The sequence below is a fragment of the Passer montanus genome, unplaced genomic scaffold (assembly GCF_014805655.1).
Source record: "Passer montanus isolate IOZ18808 unplaced genomic scaffold, ASM1480565v1 scaffold31, whole genome shotgun sequence".
NCBI lineage: Eukaryota > Metazoa > Chordata > Aves > Passeriformes > Passeridae > Passer > Passer montanus.
In genome coordinates this window covers 4,667,352-4,690,318 of record NW_024367819.1, presented here as the reverse complement: position 1 = coordinate 4,690,318, position 22,967 = coordinate 4,667,352, and the positions used below count along the sequence as shown (strand labels likewise).

The window sequence follows — 22,967 nt, the reverse complement described above, 5'->3', positions numbered from 1 at the left end:
TGGTATAAATTCCAAATTTATTCTCCATAAGATAATTTGGCAAATGTGCAAACACAACAATATTTATTATCTTTCTATCAATGAAATAAGAATCAATAAAATGGTAAGCAAAAGGTGTATGTATCTTCATATCGAGCTACAAAACCCCCTGAATCATAGAGTCATAGGATCTTAAGGAACATAGGAAAGGGCCTTAAATATCATCCAGTCCTAACCCCGCAGCCTGGGCAGAGACAACTCCCACTAGACCAGGTTGCTCAAGGCCTTATCCAACCTGGCTTTTTACACTGGCTTTTAACCTGGCCTCAGGAAAGGAGCCATAACCTTCCTGGCCAGCCTGTTCCAGTGCCTCAACACCCTTACAGTAACAAATTTCCTTCCTAATATCTAAGCTAAATTTACCTCTTTCAATTTGTACCCATTACCTCTTGTCCTATCACTACAGCTCCTGACAAAGAAATCCAAGCTATTGTTTTTCAATGGTCTCATTAAAATTACCAGTCATTCGCCTGTCTGGTGAACAGGAGTCACAAGATGAAATCACCTACTATTAACATAAAATATGAACGTTAAAGATGATGGCTGTCATAAGGTTTTACTGAAGCATATGTACTAGGAATAATTAAGAGCAAATATTGTAAAATCAGAGTAGTCAGATCATGCCTGGGATATACTAGCATGACTCTATTGGCTTCATTAGTATTGTAAGCTTTATTCTTATTTGTCCATGTGAAAATGGAAATAAGTCAACTCTTTTTAATGCAAAAATAATTAGACCATTTTGTACTTGACACAAAAAGACCCACAGAAGGTGGTGAGTGAGAATGATGATGTTCTAACACATTTTCCAAGAAATCAGTAATCAGTGATTCCTTAAAATGTCAGACAAAATCACTACCTGGGTATAATTGGTGTAATCTATTGTATGTTTCAATCATATCGAAACTTTTTCTGACCTGCTAAGATGCAAAACAGTATGCAATTGCTCATTACCAAAGAGAAGAATGTCATGTCCAACTAAAACCATTTCTGAAGAAACGTCATTTGAATTATTAATAACAGAAAAGGGGAGCATTTATATAACGCGTTTAACAAAAAATGTTCTGGGATTGTCAACAGCAACACATAAGATAAGTGTCTACAATAAAATAATGGATGCTTACATGGGCCTTCCCATGTTACACAGCCAACATAACAGTGTCCTCTCACACAGTAAGAATGAAAATGGGGTAATACACTTCCTGTCATCAGAGAATAAGAATATATCAGGAAATAAGATACCAAAACTTTTAGTATGATACAATTTATGTCCCTATAAGGATACCCATAAACAGGAACAAGAACATTTTTGGTGCCAGCAAGATATTTCTTTTGTACCTGCTCTGACAGGAAAAGATTTTGTGAGGGCACATGGTTTCAAAAACAGAGAATATTAATTTCAAAGAAAAGTATTGCTTATATAAATACAGTCCTGAGGTCCTCACAGATGTAAAAACCATAGACATTATAATGAAATGCTTCAATTATACTTCAGATAAGATCATCACTCATTATTTCATTTTGTCTTGCCTAGACTAATACAGTAATTTCTTTCATGGTTTCTACAAATTCCCATTTTTTTTAATGCAGACTCTTGAAAGACACACAGTTCATATATATCCCCAAGATGATTCTTATTTTCCTTCAATATCCCATTAAAGATAGTTTTAACTCTTGCAATCCTGAAAATAATAGCTTTCTAACTTCCTCCAAAAGTATTAGATGTTTTTTCCTATCTTCCTATTTGCCAAACACCATTTTATTCGTAAATATAGTCATCTTATTACTGGCAATATCTGATATTCCACCGTTTTGAAAGATCTTCAGCATGCTTTTGTACCTCATGGTTTCTTTATTTTATAAAATCCATGCATAGTGTTTATCTCCTATTAATAACTTAGAAGGAAGAAATTTCTAAGTCTAATGAAAAAAAAATCAGCTTTCACTTGAAAGATATCAAGACTTTATGAAGTGTAAGGGTTCATATGTGTAAGACCACAGATTGAAACAGTTAAAAATCCGTTTGCATTATCTTAATCCATTTCATATACATTAGGGCATTATCCAATGTAAATACAGGTTAGTATTAAAGATAAGCACGCATACAACTGTTTACAAGATCAGAGTTTTATCTTGGAGTTGCAGAAATTAATACAAACAAGGAATAACAGTACAAAAAAAATTTCTACATTTACCAGTTCAAATAGGTCTGGATTATGAAAGTCATGAACTATGATCATTTACCACTGATAATCAGAGCTATTTTTTAATATATTTGTTGATTTATTCTATCACGCTGAGTACAAATGCAAACACAAAATCTCATTTGAGAGAGTAGTTCTAGGTAGAGATTTCATAGTAGGTATTATAATCACATTATATTGTATTGCACAGTCTCTATTAAGGCACTCTGATTGCTATCTGTTATTGGCTGTTCAAGACAGCAGCATCAAAATAACAGAGTAGTCTGAGGGAAATCAAAAGAATTGAAGAATTAGGAGCACAGATATCTTTAATGAGGAATAACATTGATAGGAATAGGCAAAGCTATCAGGTCAATGTGTGGGTCTGAGGCTGATATAGGCAGAAAAATTTAGGGGTTTTTGACCATGGGATGATTTATTCAATATTGTTCCACCGACAGCATGTGGCTTTCTCAGAGGAGGAAAAGGGTTCTAGCACAAGAGTAGCAGAGCTCATTGACAGAGCTTGGAAGGGGGAAAGGGAAAATACCAGGCTTGCTAGTGGTGTTCAAAGGGATGATGTGTCAAATCTTGAGGAAATGAGCACTAATGGGGTATCTCAATCTGCTGCACAAGGTGTTGTCTACAAAGTACCACACTTGAAATGTTTCTATACTAATGCACACAGCATGAAGAACAAACAAGATGAGCTCACAGCTTTGGCCCAGTCCCTGAGATTTGATATCACTGATATAAGTGAAACCTGTGGGGACAAGTCCAGTGATTAGATTTTTCTGGATGGTTACAGGCTCTTTAGGAGAGATAGACAGGGCAGAATAGATGGAGGGGTGGCATTGCACGTAATAGAACAGTTAGAGTATAAGGAGTTTACAGTTGTCAGTGACACAGTTGAGAGCCTCTAGGTAAGAATCAAGGGACAAAAGTCTAAAAAATCTGGATATCTTTGTGGGAGGATACTATAAAATTCCTAGCCAGAACAATGACACTGAAAAATTAACTACTGAGGAACTAAGGTACACTTCCAAGTCAACCACCCTTGTTCTTATGCTGGACTTGACATCAACTGGGAGCATCACACTGGCTGGTGCAACCCAGGCCAGAAGATTCTTAAAAAACATAGATGAGAGCTTTTATGGAGCAGGTCCTAAAGGAGCCAATTTGGAAAGATGTCTTTGTCAACCTGCTGCTTGTCAACATAGGAGATCTTGTGAGTGAAATGGTGGTCGGCAGCCATCTTGGCCACAATGACAATTGTAGCCATGATATTTTATGAAAAATCCTCTGCTAGGATTTTTCCTGTCCTGAGGAGCTGAGAGCCTCAGGAAAAAAATGTAAACAATAACTATCTACTGCTGTGGAATGCAAGAGGTGCATCTTCCATTGGTCCATGTGGATTGTTTTCAATTAGTGACCAATCAGAGCCACCTGTGCCGAGGCTGTGAGCAGTCACAGGATTTTTGTTATGCATTCCTATTCTATCCTTGTCTTTGTAGCCTTCTGATCTTCTTCTCGCTCTGTTCTTTTAGTATAGTTTTAATGTAGTATTTTAATATAATATATAACATAATAAATCAGCCTTCTGATGAAAATGGAGTCAAGCCTCGTGTCCTCACACATGGGGTCGCTACCACAAGAGACAATCAAGTGAATGAGTTTAAAATCCTTGGTGACTGGAGGAAAAGTGCCAGAAAAAGTTCAACTCTGGACATGAGGAGAACAAGTTTCAGGCTGATCAGAGAACTAGTGAGTACAGTCCCCTGGAAAATGTTTTTGGAATTGCTAGGGTTCATCAACACTGGTTACTTTTTAAATATCACCTCCTAAGGGCACAGGATCAGGCTATTCCCAAATGTCAGAAGTCAAGCAGGCGAGGTAGAAGGCTGGCTTGGCTGAACAGGAATCTTCTCCTGGAAATTAGATGGGAAAGGAAGACATATGTCCAGTGAAAACAAGGTCAAGTGTGGGAAGAAATACTGCTTGTCACTATAGGGAGAAAATTTATGCAGCCAAAGCTCAAATAAGACATTGAGCTGGACACAAATGTGATGGACAATAAGAATTTTTCAAATATATTAATGCTGAAGGGCAGTGTAGAAATAACATCTGCCCAATAAAGGATGAGGATGAGCATCTCACAAATAGGGACATAGACAAGGCAGAGGTGTCGAATGCATTCTTTGCCTCTGTCTTCAACACAGATCCAAGACAACCAAGAGCATCTCTGCGCCTTGAGCTGGAAGATGATGGTTGTGGGAATGATCAGCAAGCTGTGCCCAGGTGGCCAAGAAGGTTTCCTGGCTTGTATCAGCAATAGCGTGGCCAGCAGGAGCAGGACTGCAATTTTTCTCTGTACTTGGCACTTTGAATATCATGTTCAGTTCTGACCCCCTCACTTCAAGAAAGGCACTGAGGTGCTGGAGTGCGTCCACAAGACAGTAAAGCTGGTGAAGAATCTGGAGGTAATATGTGAAACAGTTGAGGGAACTGGGGTTGTTTATCTTGGAGAAAAGTTGGCTGAAGGGAGACTTTTTTACCCTCTACAAGGAGGTTGTAGCCAGGTGGATTTTTGTCTCTTCTCCCAGGCAACCAGTAAGAAACAAGAGAAAATGGCCTCAAGTTGCATCGTGGGGGATTTAAGTTGGAAATAATATTAGGAAATTTCTTTGTGAAAAGGGTTTCAGTCTTGAGAACAGGCTGCTAAATAAAGTGGCCAAGTCACCAAAGTAAGTGTAGATGTGTCACTTAGGGTCATGGATTAATGGTGGACTTGGCAGTGATAATGGCTGGACTAGATGCTCTTATAGATCTGTTTCAACTTAAAGAAATGTATTATTCTAAAGGATTCTAAATAATTCTCCAGTCATATACTACTGGTTTTGTCATTTGGATTGGTTTTGGTTTTTGTGGTTTTTTTGGTTTTTTTTTTTTGTTTTTTTTTGTTTTTTCCTTTAACAGTGGCAGAAGAGTTATTTTGAGCATCTTACAACTTGAACAAGTTTGTACTGGGTAGATTTTGTCAATTTTTCAAATTCATCTCTGATTTCTAGAGCTGACCTACTGCAGTTTCTGAGTCATGTTATCCATAAAGGCCTCCAATAATAGCCTTTTATAGATCTTAATAGTAAGCCTATAGAGCTTTTGGTGAAATAACACAATCACCAGACATAACAGCTATATAATAGACCATTTCAGCTTAAATAATAAAATGTATCAAAGACTATATGCCTCATAGTGGAACTGTTACTTAACCTCAACTATAGGTATTGTTATAAGCTCTTGTCAGAATACAGTACAAAAACCCCAAACATCTGAAAGCTGATCCTTTTTTCCAGTTAGCAGAATTTGTACGTTACATAATTAATTCAGAGTTAACAGCAGTCTAACCTACCACCTGCCACTAGCAATTTCTAACTTTAATCGTGTTACTTCTTATGTTCTCAGTATTACACCCCCATTTCCAACCAGCAGAATAGCAAAATTAGATCATTACATATTACTTCATCAACAGTTACTGAATCATGGACCATAAACTAAAAATATATATGAGAATGGCTAGTAACATAAGAAATATATTCAAAAGACAAACTATGAGTTTGTCTGACGACTTTCTGTAGAAATTATTATTCAAAGATAAATGCATTTTCTAATACACAAGGGTGCTTTTGTGATTTTTCTTGGGCCGGAAAGCAAGTGGTTGAGCAGAAAATCATCTTATCATCTTCCTTCTCACTTTTCTGCAAGACAGGAATCCCTTCCACTTAACCTCTTACACTAAACTATCTAAAAAACATTGTGACTGCCAAGCTCAACAGAAATTAGTGCAAATCAGAGCTTTGATGTTGGATCAGAAAAAATTATTTAATTATTTTATAAGTGAAAATTTATTCTTACTAAGCACACCACTAACAATTCCATTTTGACTCAGAAATAATTAATTTTTTACCACTTCTCATAAGATAGTTATTCAAATTATCCTCAGCAATAAACAGTTATTTTCAGCTAAGATTATACGGATTAAAAAACCACTCTTTAAGATTTCTTAAAATATGTTATCATGTGATATTTACAAACAGATTTAAAAAAAAAAAAAGAAGAAGGTTTTAAAAAATATCTTTCTTCTTCAAATAGACTTGATTTTTAAAAATCTGTTGGTATTTCTAATGACAGAAATGAGACACTGGAACAAACAAACCAAACCACATATAAAGACAATAAAGTGCAGTTAGATCCTGCATTTTTGTCTTAATAATTTCTGCTTCAGTAGTGAAAGGTTAGACTTTAGAAGTTTAATACAAATTTCACAGAGTAGTGAAAGAAAATCTCTTTGAAATGAACAGAGTTTAATCAGATTTTCTACCATTGACTTCAGTTACAGCTAAGTCACTGAAGTAGGCCATCAATGGGCAATGAAAAAGGAGCAATGCCATCATATTATATATTGGATTACACTATGGTCTACTAGGCCATTCTCTCACAACAGTATCATTATCTATATCTATCTATCTATCTATCTATTGCTATGAAATTAAATCTATATGAAATCAGAACCACTTACTATGCAACCAGATGTCATTACAGTGTTGGCCAGGCACTGTGATGATTACCACCAGAGAGGAGATCCTTTTTACCATGGATATGAGGACCAGTGATCCTCAGACAGACTCCCTTACCATTTGATGTATGGATGTTTCCGTGTCCATGTTATAAGAAACTAGCCAGCACAAACACATGTTAACACAGAGTCCTAGAATCATGTATATTGGGAGACCTTTAAGACTGATGATCTGAATGTGACCTCCCTCTTTCCACTTTGGTCAAAAAGAAAAGTGCCATCAAAGCCTATTTCTGCTCTTCTGTTCACTGTGTACCAGGCAGGGTCTGTGAGCAGAGCATGACCACAAAAGCCTGCAGCTGCAGGGAACACCAGTTCACAGGCTGGTTGTTCCCTTCCCAAGTCACTGCCCCCGATCCTGCTTGCTCCTGAGGACAGGAAGTACATATGTGGTTGGGGGACACTGACTGGTTAGAATGTGCTGGACTGTCCTTATGCATATGTAAATTCAGTGAGCCCTGAAGAAAGTCCCAGATATAAAGTGAATTGAGATAACTATGGCGCTCTTGGAGACAGGTACTCTGATATTGTTTTGAGCCACAGGCAGTTTGCATATGGCGAACATCATTGGCTGGGTTTTAAAAGTACCACAAAAGTTGCAAGTACTGAAAAAGACATATGTCTGGATATTCTTCCAAGTCCTACATCCTGTAATAATAAAATATTTTCCTCTCTATATTTACACTAATGAGTATTTCAACTCATGCTCTATTAAGGAGACCTTATTTGTCATAAAATGTACAAAATTCCCAGCAATCAAAAAAATAGATAGTAATGCAGAGAAAACATAAGGTAGATTAAAAAAAAATCCTAAACCTAACATGAATTTAAAACCACTGCTACTTTTTTACCTATTGCTTTTTATGTTCTTACCATGTAGTACAGCCCTATCAAAAATTAAATTTTTACTTAGAATCTTTTAAGTAAAATGGATGACTTAGGAGAAAATGTAAAGGACATTTGGTTTTGATTTGTTATTCTGTTTCTCCCTAGGAATATGTGTCAGTAGCTACATGAATCATCTTTAATTTCAAGGCCTTGAAATTCACCCTGAGGATTCCCATCAGAAAGAAAGGATCTTCAGAATGGAAAGAAGAAAAGAATTAAAATACCACACCATTGCGGCTGTCATTTGGCAACATCTGTTACTTGTATATTAATTGAAAATAAATTTAAAAATATCTTATTAGATTTTTACAGGCAACCTAATGCAGTACTGGATGAATACAGTAGATAACCCACAAAAAGGATTTGTGAAGGTTAGGGCATTCCTAAAGTCGTGCCAGGTGGAAAAAATTCCTGTGAAGCCAGATTAATCCACTATCAAATGAAATGTATCTGCGGGCATTTCACCTCTTGTATGGTTAGCTGGTCAAGAAAAATAGTCCATGTATCTCAATGTTTGTTTTTGATACATAAACCAGTAACAAGCTCCTACACCAGGAGGCCATTCTTATGAGACATCAGAATTTATAACTCTTCATATCTTTAAAGAACAATGTATCCTGAGAGAAACACATGGATGGTAAATATGTATCACCCTCTTTTCATCCTGTACCAAAAAAGTCACAGACTAAGCAACTATATTTAAATTTTATTTTTTAAAATAATTCATTTTACATCTGCTCTCCTCTGAAAAGAAGCAACTCCAGAAATTGATGTTTCAAAAATTATTAGAATAAACAGATGCTGATTTTAGGTATATTTGCTTAATTTTTTTCAGCAGTCCAGATTAAAAAATCCATTTGCAAGATCTTTACCGTGGAAAACTGTCAATAAAAAAGAAGATTCTACCTCAAGAAAAACAGAAATACAGAATTTACAAGAATTATGATTATCCAAAACCTTTGTAAAGAAACAGAATTTTAAAAACTGTTACACAAGTCAAATTAATTTGTACCACAAGTGCTTCATATTACATGTTACTCACTCTTAGATTCATGAATTAATGGGATATTACCTGAACAAGAAGATGGTGTGATATGTGTTATTGCATTTTTTAATGCATTGTATTATTTCTAATAGCTCAGCATACATTGCAACTGCTGTTTATCAGAGCATTTTGAAACTCTTAGACAATGTACTGCACTACATAAAACTGATGTTAGGAGAAAAAAATTTGAGTACTTTAAAAAAAAAGTATTTTACATCAAATACTTTTAGAATCAGAAAATGCAAGAATTAATATATATTATTAAGATTATTGAGAATCTCAGTATCATACCTGAAAGAAATTTAATCTACTTACTACAGCAAGAGGATTATAAGGAAAAATCCAGAAGCATTATCATATAAGAGTGCAAAGTTCTGTTGAAAAACTTAAAACTTTGTTTAATTTGCCTAATTTAAAGCAGTATTCTATATTTATTCTCTTCAAAAGGGCAAAGTAAACCAGAAATTTACCACAAAGTTGTCCACTTTGAAAATGAAGGATTCCTCTTTAAAGCACATAAGAATATTTTAGCAAATGCAAAGGAATACACAAATTAACACACTTTTATGTTCTTTCATTGATGCAATTATTTTTACAGATCCATTTTGCTATTAAGGTAACTTTTAATCAGAACTGATAACAATTGAATTAAAGCCTGGACTTGGGAAATCCATTGAAGTGGAAGGTTCTATGCTGTGATACTCGCCGTTGCCATTTCAAGTTGAAGACAAAGAAAATAGAGAAAACTTCATCATAAGAGAGATTTCTGAGGAAGAAACAGCCTTAGTTTCTGAAGTCCCTCATTGTATTTTCATCTTCAATTCAAGTAAAGTGAAGTCTAACTTGACATGGTATTAGATATACGGGGAACTGTTACATTTTCTGTTTGAACACTTTTAGATGCAATCTATTGATCTAAAATGTATATCTTGAAAGAACAGTTTGGGAGAGAATAAAATCTCATTTAATTTACCTGCTTCTCTTAGGATTGCTCCCATGACAGCTATATCTGCTTCTGGGACTGCAAGTGCTTCACCAAATTCCATACAGGTTTCTACTCTTGCACCTTTCCTAGTGTTAGAGATAGAGTCGAACCTTTCCTTGCAAACATCATAGGCATGCTTTGAAAATACTATATAACAGAAGTACTGAGAATTAGATTAGGAAATAGGAAGGAAATAAGAGCCAGCTAAGGAAACAGAAAGAGGATCAGCAACTTTAGAATACTTTAATATTTAATCATGGTCATAAATATAATAAAAATGGTCATGCTTTAATCCTGAAGAGTGTACCATGAGAAAAACAAGACAAAAGTATGTGAAAAGAAAAAAAATAAATACTTCCTTAGGGACCTAAATTATAGACTGCAGACAGAGCTTCACTCCTCTGCAATGGGTAGTGAACATAGAGCTGCTTTTGCCTCTTCTAGAGTAAGAATTTTCAGGGGCTTTACCTAATGCTTAAAATATTGCATAAGGAATGTACTGACTGCAAATTTGAAAAGCTCGGGGGTTTGTTTTTAACTGAGGGATAGATTTTAAAAATGCTTTTTAAAATGTGAAGAAAAACATCTGCCTTACAGAAGTTTGTTGACAACTTGCAACACTGTCAGGGCACCAGCGGGGCTGGCCGCTTCTAGGGCCCAGGTGACAGGGGGTGCTAGGATGGTGATGGCAGGACCTGGCAGCCACAGCTGGGGGCACTGGAGCAGCCCCAGCCCCAGGCCTTGGCACCTTTTTGGGAGCAAGGACCTGGGGATAAAATACAGACCACCTCATCCAGGCTGACACATGCTGACTAATCTAATTATTAAAAAAACCCCAAACAACGAAGTCTTAGTATCATTCACAAATGAAGTCAGAGTATGTAGGTGTAAGCAAAGGTAAGCTAAAAAAAAATTAAACAGAATACCCTCTACTGGAAATACAGTTACAGAGTCTCAGGAAGTCTGGTTATAAGTCTCTCCTAAATTTTAAATTTAAAAATGTGTTTGTGTGTAAGCAAAGGTAAGCTAAAAAAAAATTAAACAGAATCCTCTACTGGAAATACAGTTACAGAGTCTCAGGAAGTCTGGTTATAAGTCTCTCCTAAATTTTAAATTAAAAAATTTGATGGCAACTCACAAAGGCAGTTACAAAGAAGTGAATTTGCTGGTTACTGTGCTTTATCAGAGCCTATCTTCAGTCTTAGAGACCAGGGAATGCCTACTTGTACTGCTTCTGCTGCTGCTCCTGGGCTTGACGTAATTGGCAAGAGAATGAAAACACACTGTGGAGCACATTCAGAAAAGATGGACACCACCTAAGGGAAATGGACTAAATTTATTCCAAGGCTTCCCGTTCCCCACTCGCACAGGCATTGATGGTGGGAAGGTGGCAAAGTTGAATATTGAAGAGAAGAAAAATGCTGTCACACAATTGGAAAATGTTGAATTTCCTGGATAGATCACAAGTTTCTTGGTGTTTTCTAAAAGTCCTTTATTTTTCCCTTTCTTGTCAGATGTGAACTGACAGTCCCCAAATGTCTTGGTTATCACTGTAAACTGGTGTAAAATTGGTTTACATACATGTTGTGCTTCTTTGTTGATGTAGATGGCCAACAGATATGGAGGTTTTGTTAATTTTATGAAGTTTTTGTTCGGTTTTTCTTGGGAAGCCTCTCGACTGCAGTTGGATTATTTTTGCTCATTAAGATTTCTTGAGGAGCATTATCTTTATACATATTTTTGGGCAAATCATTCTCATCATACTAGTTTTTTGTTCTGTATGGTTTATTACAAGGCACGATGTTATCATACACATTTATTCAAATTGTAAATGAAAATGCATGCATTGTTTTAAGAGATGAGACTGATGGGAAACCAGATGAATACATATTTATTGATCTAATGTAGATTATTCATTAATTCTGAGACTAGCTCTGTTTTCAAACCACAGGGTTGATGAGATAAAATAAATAAATTAATAAAAATTCTGTAAAAGAAAACAGTACCCTCAATTGGTTGTATATTTATAATTTCCTTTTCACATGTCTACAGCTACTGGTCTTGTCCACTCCAGTGTGAATTAGTACAAAATATCAAAATATGAAAGACAAAAATGTGCCCTTACTGAAGCTTATTATTAAAGCAATAACTTTATTCATATAATATATCTGAAAAAAACCTCCAAAAATAAACCAAAAAACTAAAACAACATAAACCAGAACTGCAAGGAATTAGGTGCTTTAAAAATGTATATAACTAGGGTATCACCAATCATAAGCAGACTTTTTAACAATAACATACTAGTAGATAACAGCCCCTAGAATACAACCTCAATGACACTTTGCCTCATTTTCACTGCCACTGTTCCTTTGTCGCCTTTGACTGCATTCTGAAAATATTATCCTCAACTATAGAAATATCCGTAACAGTTTGTGAAAGGGAGTTTCCAGTTAAACTGGAAATGGGAGATGTCGATCAAGAAGGAGAGATAAGTATTAGGATGCCCCTGTGGAGTTCAACTTAATGCCTGGTTCTGTATCATCATTTAATTTCCCTAGCCAAAACTTTAAGTGTGTGTGGGGAGAATTCTTTTCAATGCTTTGGTGATTATTCTAGAACTAGAGATGTAAATAATAACCCCTTGTCTAGAAAAAGGACACCTATTAGCTGAATTAAAGGCAATAAAGTCACCATCTTACTTCACAACTATAAAGACTGATCTGTGAAAGCATTGCCAGCATGTGAACTGGGGCAGAGCCTTTTAACAGTCTAGTGCATCAATCTTCTCAGTCAGTGTCCTGATTCTCATCCCAGCTGAGTTAAAAATTACAGTAATGTATTATTTGCTTTAGGGTGAAATCTTACTCATTCCCTTTCCTTAAAGTTAAACACATTTTCTCACACATGTAATTTTCATACTTTGTTTGGATGAATAAGCCTTCTATGTTTAAAAACAGAGAACTTAAATTATTGGTTCATATCTCCCTTGTGTAAGGTTCAAAGACGCAGAGATAAACATGTGTTTATAAAAACAGTTATACTCTAGAAAAACAGACATTTTACAGGCACTTGCAATGTAATATTTTTCTCATGTCAAGCTTTTTAAATCTTTCTAAAAGATATAGCATGATATTTTAGATCTTTAAAATAGAGCAAACTCCTTACAGCACTCAACACCTCTGAAAATATGTGAATGTCTGGAAGTATGAAAAACCAAGCTTATCAAAGATTAAGATTAGGAACCTTTTCCAATGTCTAATACACAGTAAAAACAAAGACTTTAAATGGTGAACAGAGAGAAATTTTGTATCTAAGAGAAAGACTGTGGCAACAGAATCCATCCTATATGATCACGCGTGTCTCACTGCTTTCAGTTCAGGATCTTCAGTCTGATAACACAAAGAAAACCAGTGCTTCCCCTGTGTGCTGGTCTTGATTGGGATAGATAATTTTCTCCACAGCAGCTGATATGGTGCTGTTTTGGATTTGTGACACAAACAGTGCTGATGACATGGGGATGTTTTAGCCTTGTCAAGGAGTGTTTACAGCAACATGGACTTTTCTGCTTCTCACACCACTCCACCATTGACAAGACTCAGGGTGCACAAAGAGCTCAGAGGGAACACAGCTGGAAGAGCTGACCCAAGGGACATCCCATATCACATGAAATCACAATCAGCAAGAAAAGCGGGGAGAAGAAGGAGAAAGAAAGGGCAATCAGAGCTGTGACGTTCGTTGTCCCTGGTCACTGTAATGTGTGGTAGAACTCTGCTTTCCTGAGGAGAGCTGAACTACTGCCTGCCTATAGGAAGTGGTGAATCAACTCCTTTCTTCCCTTTGCTTGTGTACATGACTTTTACCTTCCCTATTAAAATGTCTTTATGTCACTTGCATCACTCTTTTTCTCTTCTCCCACTGCATTGTGTGGGGAGTGAGTAAGAGGCTGTGTGTGGCTGAGCTGTCTACGAGGCTTAGCCCAGATTAAGACAACAACATTATGTTTTAAGTGGAAAAGCATGTTTGTGTATTTACATATGAAAGATTAAAAATATATACATATATAAATAAAAGCAAGTCTACCAACAAAAGGAACACAGTACAGTAGTTGTGGTTAGGAAGCCAAGATGATATTGCAATCTGGGAACTTGCCAATTGCCAATTAATAGCTACAGAAACACATGTGGTTTCTTTTTTTTTTTGGCGGGGGGGGGAAGTGTGTGTAAAATTTTTTTTTTTTTTTTTTGGCGGGGGGGGAAGTGTGTGTAAAATTTTTTTCTTTTTGTTTGGGTTTTTTTTGGTTTTTGTTTTGTTTTGTTTTGTTTTGTTTTTGGGTTTGTTTTGTTTTGTTTTGTTTGAGAACAACTTGTGGTTGAAGAGCAGCAAAGATGTTCCAGGATATTTGTTCAAACCACCAGATGGGGAAAGAGTAACAAACAGAAAAACAAAAAAAGAGGAAAAACCAAGGAATAGCTTCGTCTACTTCTGAACTCAATCTCCAAAACACATGGTTCATCTCACAGGAGAAGAGAAACAAGATTAGAACAACAGGCAATCTTTTTTCCCAGCTTGTCTACCTCCTATGCTTGTCCTTTTTAACTATATGATGGATGCTGGGAGAGAAAGTGTTGGTAGATATCAAACAAAGATAATACACTGCCAGAACACTGTTCCTAATGAGTGAACAATCCATCTTGTGCCCTGCAAAACCTGCTCCACAAAGTTTCTGGAAGTGGATGCCAAAAATTGCATAAGGATATATAAGAGGGATGATATACCACCAATATCAGTCACCCTAAGAGAAACTGAGCTAGGTTGAACAGAACATTCTGCCCCTCCTCTCTGTACACTTTCAATTAGCAAAGGATTTCCTGCATTGTTTTCATGATAATGGAAAACAAGGTCTAAGTAACAAGGTTTTTAGTTGTACCAATGCTCTCACAAAGTCTCTAACTGTACCAAAATGGAGTGCCCAGAAATCTAAAAGAAGGAGTAGATCAGAAGCATCTGCTGTCTGATGGCCTAAATTATTCTTCAAATGACTCTTGGGAAACAGTGAGAGTATACCAATATTTTGAACACAAAAGAAAACTGTGAGAATTAAGTCCATTGTTCAGAGATTTTTTTTTAAGTGTCAAAACTGTAGGTGTAGAAAATCCAATATTTACTTTAAATTGAAAGCAAAAGACATTACAATATTTACTCTTAGCTGAGAACTGACAGGTGACACTCTCAAACAAGTGTTCATGACAATATTTTTAGATGATGCACATATTTCTGTTCCTTCAGGAATGGAGAAGTGCACCATACAGTACCTGGTGGAATTAGAAAAGCAAGGTAAGACTCTTTCAAATTTTGAGTTTGAATTCCTAGTGATCCTCTTGTCAGTGAAGTGCAGACATTCGAAAAGGTCTGCACTAGAGATGTAATTTCTGTTACAACATTTCAGAAATTCCTTGAGGGAAATCAAACGTATGAAAACATGAATATCAAATACAGTTATTAGAACTTCAAGATAAAATTTCAGTACCTATGCACAAAATAATGTTATTTTAATCCTACACACTTTTAGAAAAATGTATCACTCATTACAATAACTAAACTTTCAAACTGATTCTTCACTGTGACCTCCCTGCTCACAGTGGGAATGAAGTTGGAGTTTTCACCAATATCTATAAATAAGTGCTCTGCAATGCAAGCACATGTAAAACTCTACCATTTCATCACAAGTATTTATTTATCTAGCTGAAGCAGAAAGTGTCATTAGCAAAACTTTATGCTTGACAACCCTTTTGGTGAATAATTTTTTCCTAATATTTAATCTAAACTTTGTCTGACCCATTTGTGGCCATTTTCTTTTCTCCTATGACTTGTTACTTGTGAGGAGAGACAGACCTCCACCATGCTACATTCTACCTCCTTTCAGGCAGTTGTAGAGAGCAATCAGATTTCTTCTGAGCTTCCTTTACTCCAGACAGGACAACACCATCTCCCTCAACCACAGAAGACATGTTCCAGGCCCTTCACCTGCTTCATTGTCCTTTACGCACATGGTATCCAATTACAGTTTAAAAGCCCATCTGCAAAAACTGTAGATAGATGAGGCTAAGTTCACTGCAAGACCTCTACAGGAGCCTGGGAACTGGCTGTGGTGTCTTAGTCGTGGATTTTGGGGGTTGTCATAAGATATTCCTTCAGAGCAGAAGCATTCAATTTATGTAAGATACTGCTATGGCACTGTAAGGTCATTTAAAAATTATTGGGGCCTCTGAGCAGCAAGCAATGAGATAACTAAACACCCTTTATTTTCATATTCACTTAGCAGTCCAACGTAACCTAACTTGCATTTCAGTAGGGAATGACTAACTCCAGTAAACATGCTCATTAAACAGATGTCACTATGATATCTCAACTAAAAAAAGTAAGAGTTCTTCACAGGAAAAATAGGGATGCTTGTTCAAGAAAGTGGCAGGAATTGAATTCTGAAATTATTTTCTTAAGTGATATGATTTTCTATGTATGCAGGGACATAGGGTCATGGAATATCTTATCATTATTTCAATTACAACAGTAGATTTTTATCTGGAATACCATGACAGGCTGTTCTACTAAAGCATGAAAACAGTGCTCTTCTTTTTTGAATTGGAAAGTTTATTCAATTTGACTTTATATAAATTATAAGGAGATAAATTAGGCCTTAATTCATTAAATTAATAATTGATATCTCACCACCAAAAGAACTTTGTTTTAATAGATTAATAATTTATATTTTTAAGTAGTCATGCTTATTTAGCAGTATTAAACTTGAGAACAAATTGATAGACATTATATTTTTCTTGTTTTGCAGAGGAGTACACATGTAACTTTAAAATTACACTCTAATTATTATAATGCCAAAAACCTGCCATTCCCATATAAACCATGGCCAAGAACTTCAAAAAATGTGTAAGAATAGTTACAGATGTGGACAAAAGTCTTGAAATTCCAGGGTGGGTAATTGGTGTTTATGAGGCTCATGTCTATGTTTGGAAGCATCTATTCAGCCATTGACTGTATTTATTTGCATTTGTATTGTGCTCTCAGTCAGGAACCAAACTAGATAATCAGTGAATAGGTAATTTCTTGTAGGGATCCTTGAAGCTATTGTTCATATCTTGTGAAGACAGAAAGCAGAAGGAGATTGACCCTTGTCTCCCACTTCATGATTACCCTGGACTAATTTGCAGTGACATTCTTTGATAAATAGAAATACATATTTCTTTACTATTTAACATCTTAAAGTAAAACAAAACAAACAAAGAATCTTATACATGACTAAGATCTTTGTAATATTTTTGCTGCAACAGCAGAATATTATAAAGACAAATACAAATATCTGAGGGTTTTTCCACATTCAATGCAATGACAAATGAGTTTTCTGTCCTGCCAATGTCTACACTTAAATCCAAAACTGCAGTGAATGGAGGTTTTCTCCCTTATTTTATAACAGTTGCAGTAGAACTGCTGATTTGAAAATATATGCCCTACACACTGCTTCACTCTGTACATGTGGTTCACAAAGACAGATGTACCTGAGAAGAGCTGTGTGGAACTAACATACTATGTGGTATTCACATTCTCTGAACAGAGAAAGACATAATTCTCTCTCCCAGGATTTTTTCTGGGGAAGGCAATGAGAAGCGCAGAGGAAGAAGACAAAACAAGTCTTGTCCCTACTTGCTGCTCACGTTGTTTGGCACATGTGGAATGTGTTATGGAGATTGTGTACTGAAAGGAGTTTGTTAGCTAAGACTCTGCTGATGGTTGTTTGGATTGATTGGCCAATTAGGTCAAAGTGGTGTCGTGACTGTCTGGAGACAGTCACGGTTTTTCTTTAGTATCATTATAGTATAGTTATAATATAGTATTAGTGTAATATAATACAGCTTAATAAAGCATTTCTTCAGCCTTCTGAAATTATGGAGTCAGAGCACATTATTCCCTACGTAGGGGTCACCCTGCATTGATGATACACAGATGCAACACGCAATGAGTGACATGCAAATGGGAAGCTCAGCACTCAAACAGAAACAGCACAAACAGCCGCATTCTTCTCCAGCTGACCAGAAGGAAGGACGATTTATAACTGGAAATATACTCACAAATGCAGCATGGATTGCTCCCGTAATTTGCCATATTTGGTCTATCCAGTAACCAACCCCTTGGACGTGGCGCCATCTGGACATCCAACTCTGGGGCCTTCAGCTGCCCTCCAGCTCCAGGTACAGATCTTTTTATCCTGGACATAATCCCACATCTCCACTCAACCCAGTACACTTATTGATCCCTCACAGCCTTACACACTGAGTACATCCAGTAGCAGTACCTGGACCCTTGGGCCCTCAGTTCCCAAAGCCATCCAGCCGGCTCCTGGCTCCCTGGTCTCCCCTTGCCTCATTCACAGAGATACACAACTACATACAGGGCTATCAGACTACACACCACACAGTTGCTCTAGATTTGTCTTGGCGCTTCCAACAGCTGACTCCTGAGCTTTCTGGTCTGGACTTTTGGCCAAATGGATGTCCATCACCGAAACCACTCATCCAGCTTGCTGACCCCATAGTAACACCATACTGGCATAGACACCCATGTAATACACGTACAGTCTGCATTTTCCAGTTTGCTGACACCAGACACACACACCAGACCCCTTTAACTCATTGTCCTGCTCCAGCTGCTAGCACTTAAATCTCCAATCACACATGAATGCAAGAGAGAGACATTTTACTCAGGAAATGGAGCTGGAAATGGAGCATAATAAAACACAGAACAGATTGCTGATCCAGGGCAGGGCATGGCCAGATAATAGTGCTGAGCAAAGCCTGTCTGCATATGGCTGGCCCCTTTTATCCTCTTACCTCTCCATTTTCTCTTGCATTTCTCTCCACACTCCATCTCAATCATCCCTTTCCCTGTCTATGGTCCTCCCTCTAGAAATCCAAGAGTAAGTATGTATGATTCCCATTATTTGCATTTCATAATGTGTCCCATAGGCCTGTAATCAGTAGCTTTCTCAGTTGGAAGGGTGATCAGGCCAGTGTCTCCTTTGGATTCCTCATGATGGGTTTCAGCCCTGGCCCATAGGACTTAGGCTGTCCTAGGTCAACCCTAGGAGGAGCTGAGGACCTGGGCTATTCAGGGCAGAGGGTTTTACTCTTCCTGCACTGCTCCTCTCCCCCACTTTGAGTGTGTGGAGAAAAGCCTTTTATCAGATAAGCTGACAAAGCTCTTCTGGCAGGAACACACTATTTTCCTGCTTCAGAGTTTGTAATTTGGTGCTGTTCCTTTATTATACTTTAAATGTATGAATTCCATAGCCTTATTCCATAATCTTATTTAAACTATTCTAACCTAAGATTCTAAAAATCCATATCCTTAAAGTCTTCAGATATTAGGTTGTTAAAAACCAAATATAGGCAGTTCTAAGCTAGAAGTAGCAGTCTTTTTAAGATGAGTGTTCACACTAGAGCTTCGTATCTGTTTCTCACAGCTTTGAGAAACTTTACTGATCATGATACCAGATCCTTAGGCTACATAAACAACATTCAGTCATGAATGTCAGGACCTTTCTCTTTGCCTCTTTTGGACCTCCTTTGTTGTAAAGGAAGTTTGTGCATGTAAGTGTAAATTCAGAGACTTCCAGATAATGTATAGTTAAGCTGGAATTGAACAATTGAGGTATTAGGAAAAAAAAGCCACAGAAATGCTTGCAAATTCAGAAGGTGATGTTTTTAGAAATGAGTATTAAACCCCAAAAATTCAAAGTGAAATTTTATAGCGAAAAATGCTATTCATCAAGACTTTCCCATCCTTTCCAATATTCTTCTTCCCATTTCATCATGCCAAATTAAATTAACTGCTATTGTAAAATTATAAAAAGGCAGCTTATAAAAGCAAAAATCTTCCTCCTGTTTTTTCACTGTTGCACTATTTATCTCATTTTCACTTTTTCATAGACTATGGGATCAGAATAATTTTTATATTCTATACAAATATCAAAAAGAGTTCAAGTTCATAAAGTGTTATTAAATCCCTGTCAAAGCCTAAAGCTGGAACAGTGAAAATACACTACCATCTGTTGTTTCATTATAACAATACTATTTCTTGTGTGATAAAGACTTGATACAGAGAATATCCATTATGATTCTTCACTGACTGAATAGCAGCTCCAGACTACAAGTTCTACACCATTACAAAAAATAAAAAATGCAGGCCATTACTTCAGAGTGACTAAATAGTTTTAGAAATATGAACTAGTTATGTTTCTAAGGGCAAGGGGAATGTGAGGACTGTACCACAGATTTTCCATTCTAGGCCTTTCTAACATGAGCTCACAAATTTTTAGAAAATTATAGGTTGAGGCAGACCTTCCTCTGGGGGTCACGGAGTTTGGTCTCCTAATCAAAGCAGCACTAACCTCAAACCTCTCTGAGATGGCACAGAAGCACTTCTGCTGTAGTGAAACCAGGGTACACCTCCTAGTACCACAGAGACCAATGTACACAAGCCAAGAAATTTAAGTGCAAAAGCAGCAAAATGGAAACTATTTACACTATTGTTATTTCACTTCAGCACATTGAAAAAGTCATTATTACTCCCTACAGTTAACTAAGGAAAACTCCACACCCCCACCCCACCCCCCCCCCCCCCCCCCCCCCGCCCAGTATTAAAGCTTTGATATAGACAGGGAAAAACAGTTTAAAAATATATATAAAAATATACTCTCTTAAATTTTATTTACCAATTATAGAGGACTTTAAATGCACACTAAAAATGTATAATCATGTTAATATCATTATCATAATAATGCTCTTCAAAAAAAAATCACAAACTAATAACAACTCCCATTCTTAAAAGAGATTTCTCCTCTCTTTAAATAAAACAGTTTGGATGCATTTTACATGACTTACACTTTGTGAAAAAGGAAAAAAAAAGGGTGATGCATAGAGTTTAAGCATAAATATTTCAGTTCATTCTACTTCTCAAATCATAGAATGAATTTTCAGTTAAATGGCAGTCCTGCAGTTTTATAAAAAACACAAATTATAACAATTTATATTGGCACAAGTGTTGAAGCACACATCCAATAATCCTCCCAAGCCTATCCTTCTGACAAAACAAAGCATCTAAAATCATGTGTTAGGCATACTTGAGTCACTTCCTAAACAGAGGCTTGAAAAGATGAAAGAGTGCTATTGCAGTTTGGCTGAATGGTTTACATCATGACATGATGCAGAATTAATTCTGTTCACAGCAGGCTCATTTCAGTTCTCAGCAAAACATAGCAACTTATAAATTTCATAGTAAATTAAGAAGCAGCTTACAAAATCACTAAGAAAAATAAGTCCACATATCTGCATTGTGTACATTGCCTTTCACTTAGCACACTTAATTAACTGCAACATAATAGTTAAATAATTTCAACAGAAATAAAAAATACCCACCTGTTTTGGGGTCAACAGAGAAATATGGCTGTCCCTGGAGAATACTGTACACTACTCTGGCACTGTTTCCATATGTGGGGTCATCTGCATCTGTAGCTGTCACCTGTAGAACAGATGTACCTGTATATACAGGAAAATAAACATTAACTTGCAATAAATAAAGTTTTCAAAAAAATAATTTCAAATACATTAAAATAAAAACCTCTGAAGTCCTCACATTCTAAAACTGAGAGATTAATTGCATGTTATCATCACATATTTTTTAAAGGAAAAAGAGATACACTAATTTGAAAAAAATTGTGTGTATATGTGTATGTGTCAATTGATTACACACATGCAAACTTAAACAGAAATTACAGAGATGTAAATATAAACAGTAATTACATAGCATGTAATTACAATAAAATAGTAATTACAATAAATAGTAATAACATGAATATTTACATATGTTTACACATATAGGTCCCAAACTTGTATATTGACTTCTAAATAACACAGGTTTATGGACTTCAGGATTATCTTCATCCACAATACAAATTAATGTTCAAGTATTAAAAGTAACTTGCATAAATGAATAAAAGCTGCTAAATGAATAAAAAATCTAGCTATTGGAAGGCATCAAAGATCTGAAAATCAAATAACTTCTAGAACCTAGTTGGGGATGCAAATTGGAAAGATGAGTTCAAAAGACTTTTTCTATGCTAGTAATAAAAAACACTAGAAGAATAAAATCACAGTTTCTAGCATATCACTAGGTGGGTTTAGTTATGAGTAGCCCTTTTGAGAAAATAAAATGCATAAATACTGCACAGATAGAATGGAGACAAGTATTTTTTTCATTTCAGTGTATTTTTCAAGGCATGAAATAATGAATCTTTGCTATCACTGCCAAACACTTCCCATAAGAAATCAGTAAGTGTAAGATTGTGAGTTAATATGGGCTCAGACTTCATTCTCTTTGTTTGTCTTTATGTAGACACAGCTTTATACAGCTTCCTTGGTCCAGCATTAAAATACTACAGTAATAACAGGCTACTCTCACATAACTCTGCAAAATCTGAAAGCAGATTCTCATCTAAATTAACCACTGAGGTATCACATCGACTCTGAGGTGTTCAATTCACTTTTAGTGTAGAGGAGAAGTGTGTTTGAATTGAAACCCTTGATCTCCTTCATTTTTTACACTTTGATTTTCCTTACAGAACTATTTCAGAGAATGCTAACTAGATTTCTTCAGATGCAACTAAACCCAGAGATGTGCTTTAGCAGCACATCTGATTTATTCTGACTTCTAATAGGCACGTAGTCTCAGAGACCAGGCAAGAGCTAATCTAAAATAAGATTTCACAAATACATATGGCATGGACATCAGTTTCTCCGTTCCAGTTATTCAGCCTCTTAGATCAATTTCTATTGCACAGAAACATTTGTTAATGTGCACTCCCTCAGTATGCTCTTGACTTGGAAGTAAGTAAAGTCATGGAGTCTCACTTCAGATGAAGCAATCTAACCATGCAAAGCTTCACAGATTTGGTTCCTACTCTCTTTGAGAAACTCTTCATTCACTTTTACCATGCTAACTTGGACACCAAGAGCTGCTGTTTGTATCTCTACTGGAGATTTAGTAAAACTGTATGCAAATGCTCTGCAGTGTGTTCTGGTCTCTGAAAAGTCCAAGTGTATACAGTCTCGCAGATAAATGTATTAACAA

At 36.3% G+C, this 22,967-nt stretch overlaps 1 protein-coding gene across 7 annotated transcripts in view; it reads right to left on the bottom strand.

Annotated features, from left to right (window-relative positions):
* The window catches only part of CDH18 (cadherin 18), a 293,583-nt gene that overhangs the window by 100,264 nt on the left and 170,352 nt on the right, over positions 1 to 22,967 (bottom strand). For all 7 annotated transcript variants that reach the window (XM_039714880.1, XM_039714879.1, XM_039714883.1 and 4 more), the window contains one exon: positions 21,257 to 21,376. In XM_039714880.1, the coding sequence (XP_039570814.1) occupies positions 21,257 to 21,376 (120 nt within the window). The remainder of the gene's footprint in view (positions 1 to 21,256; positions 21,377 to 22,967) is intronic.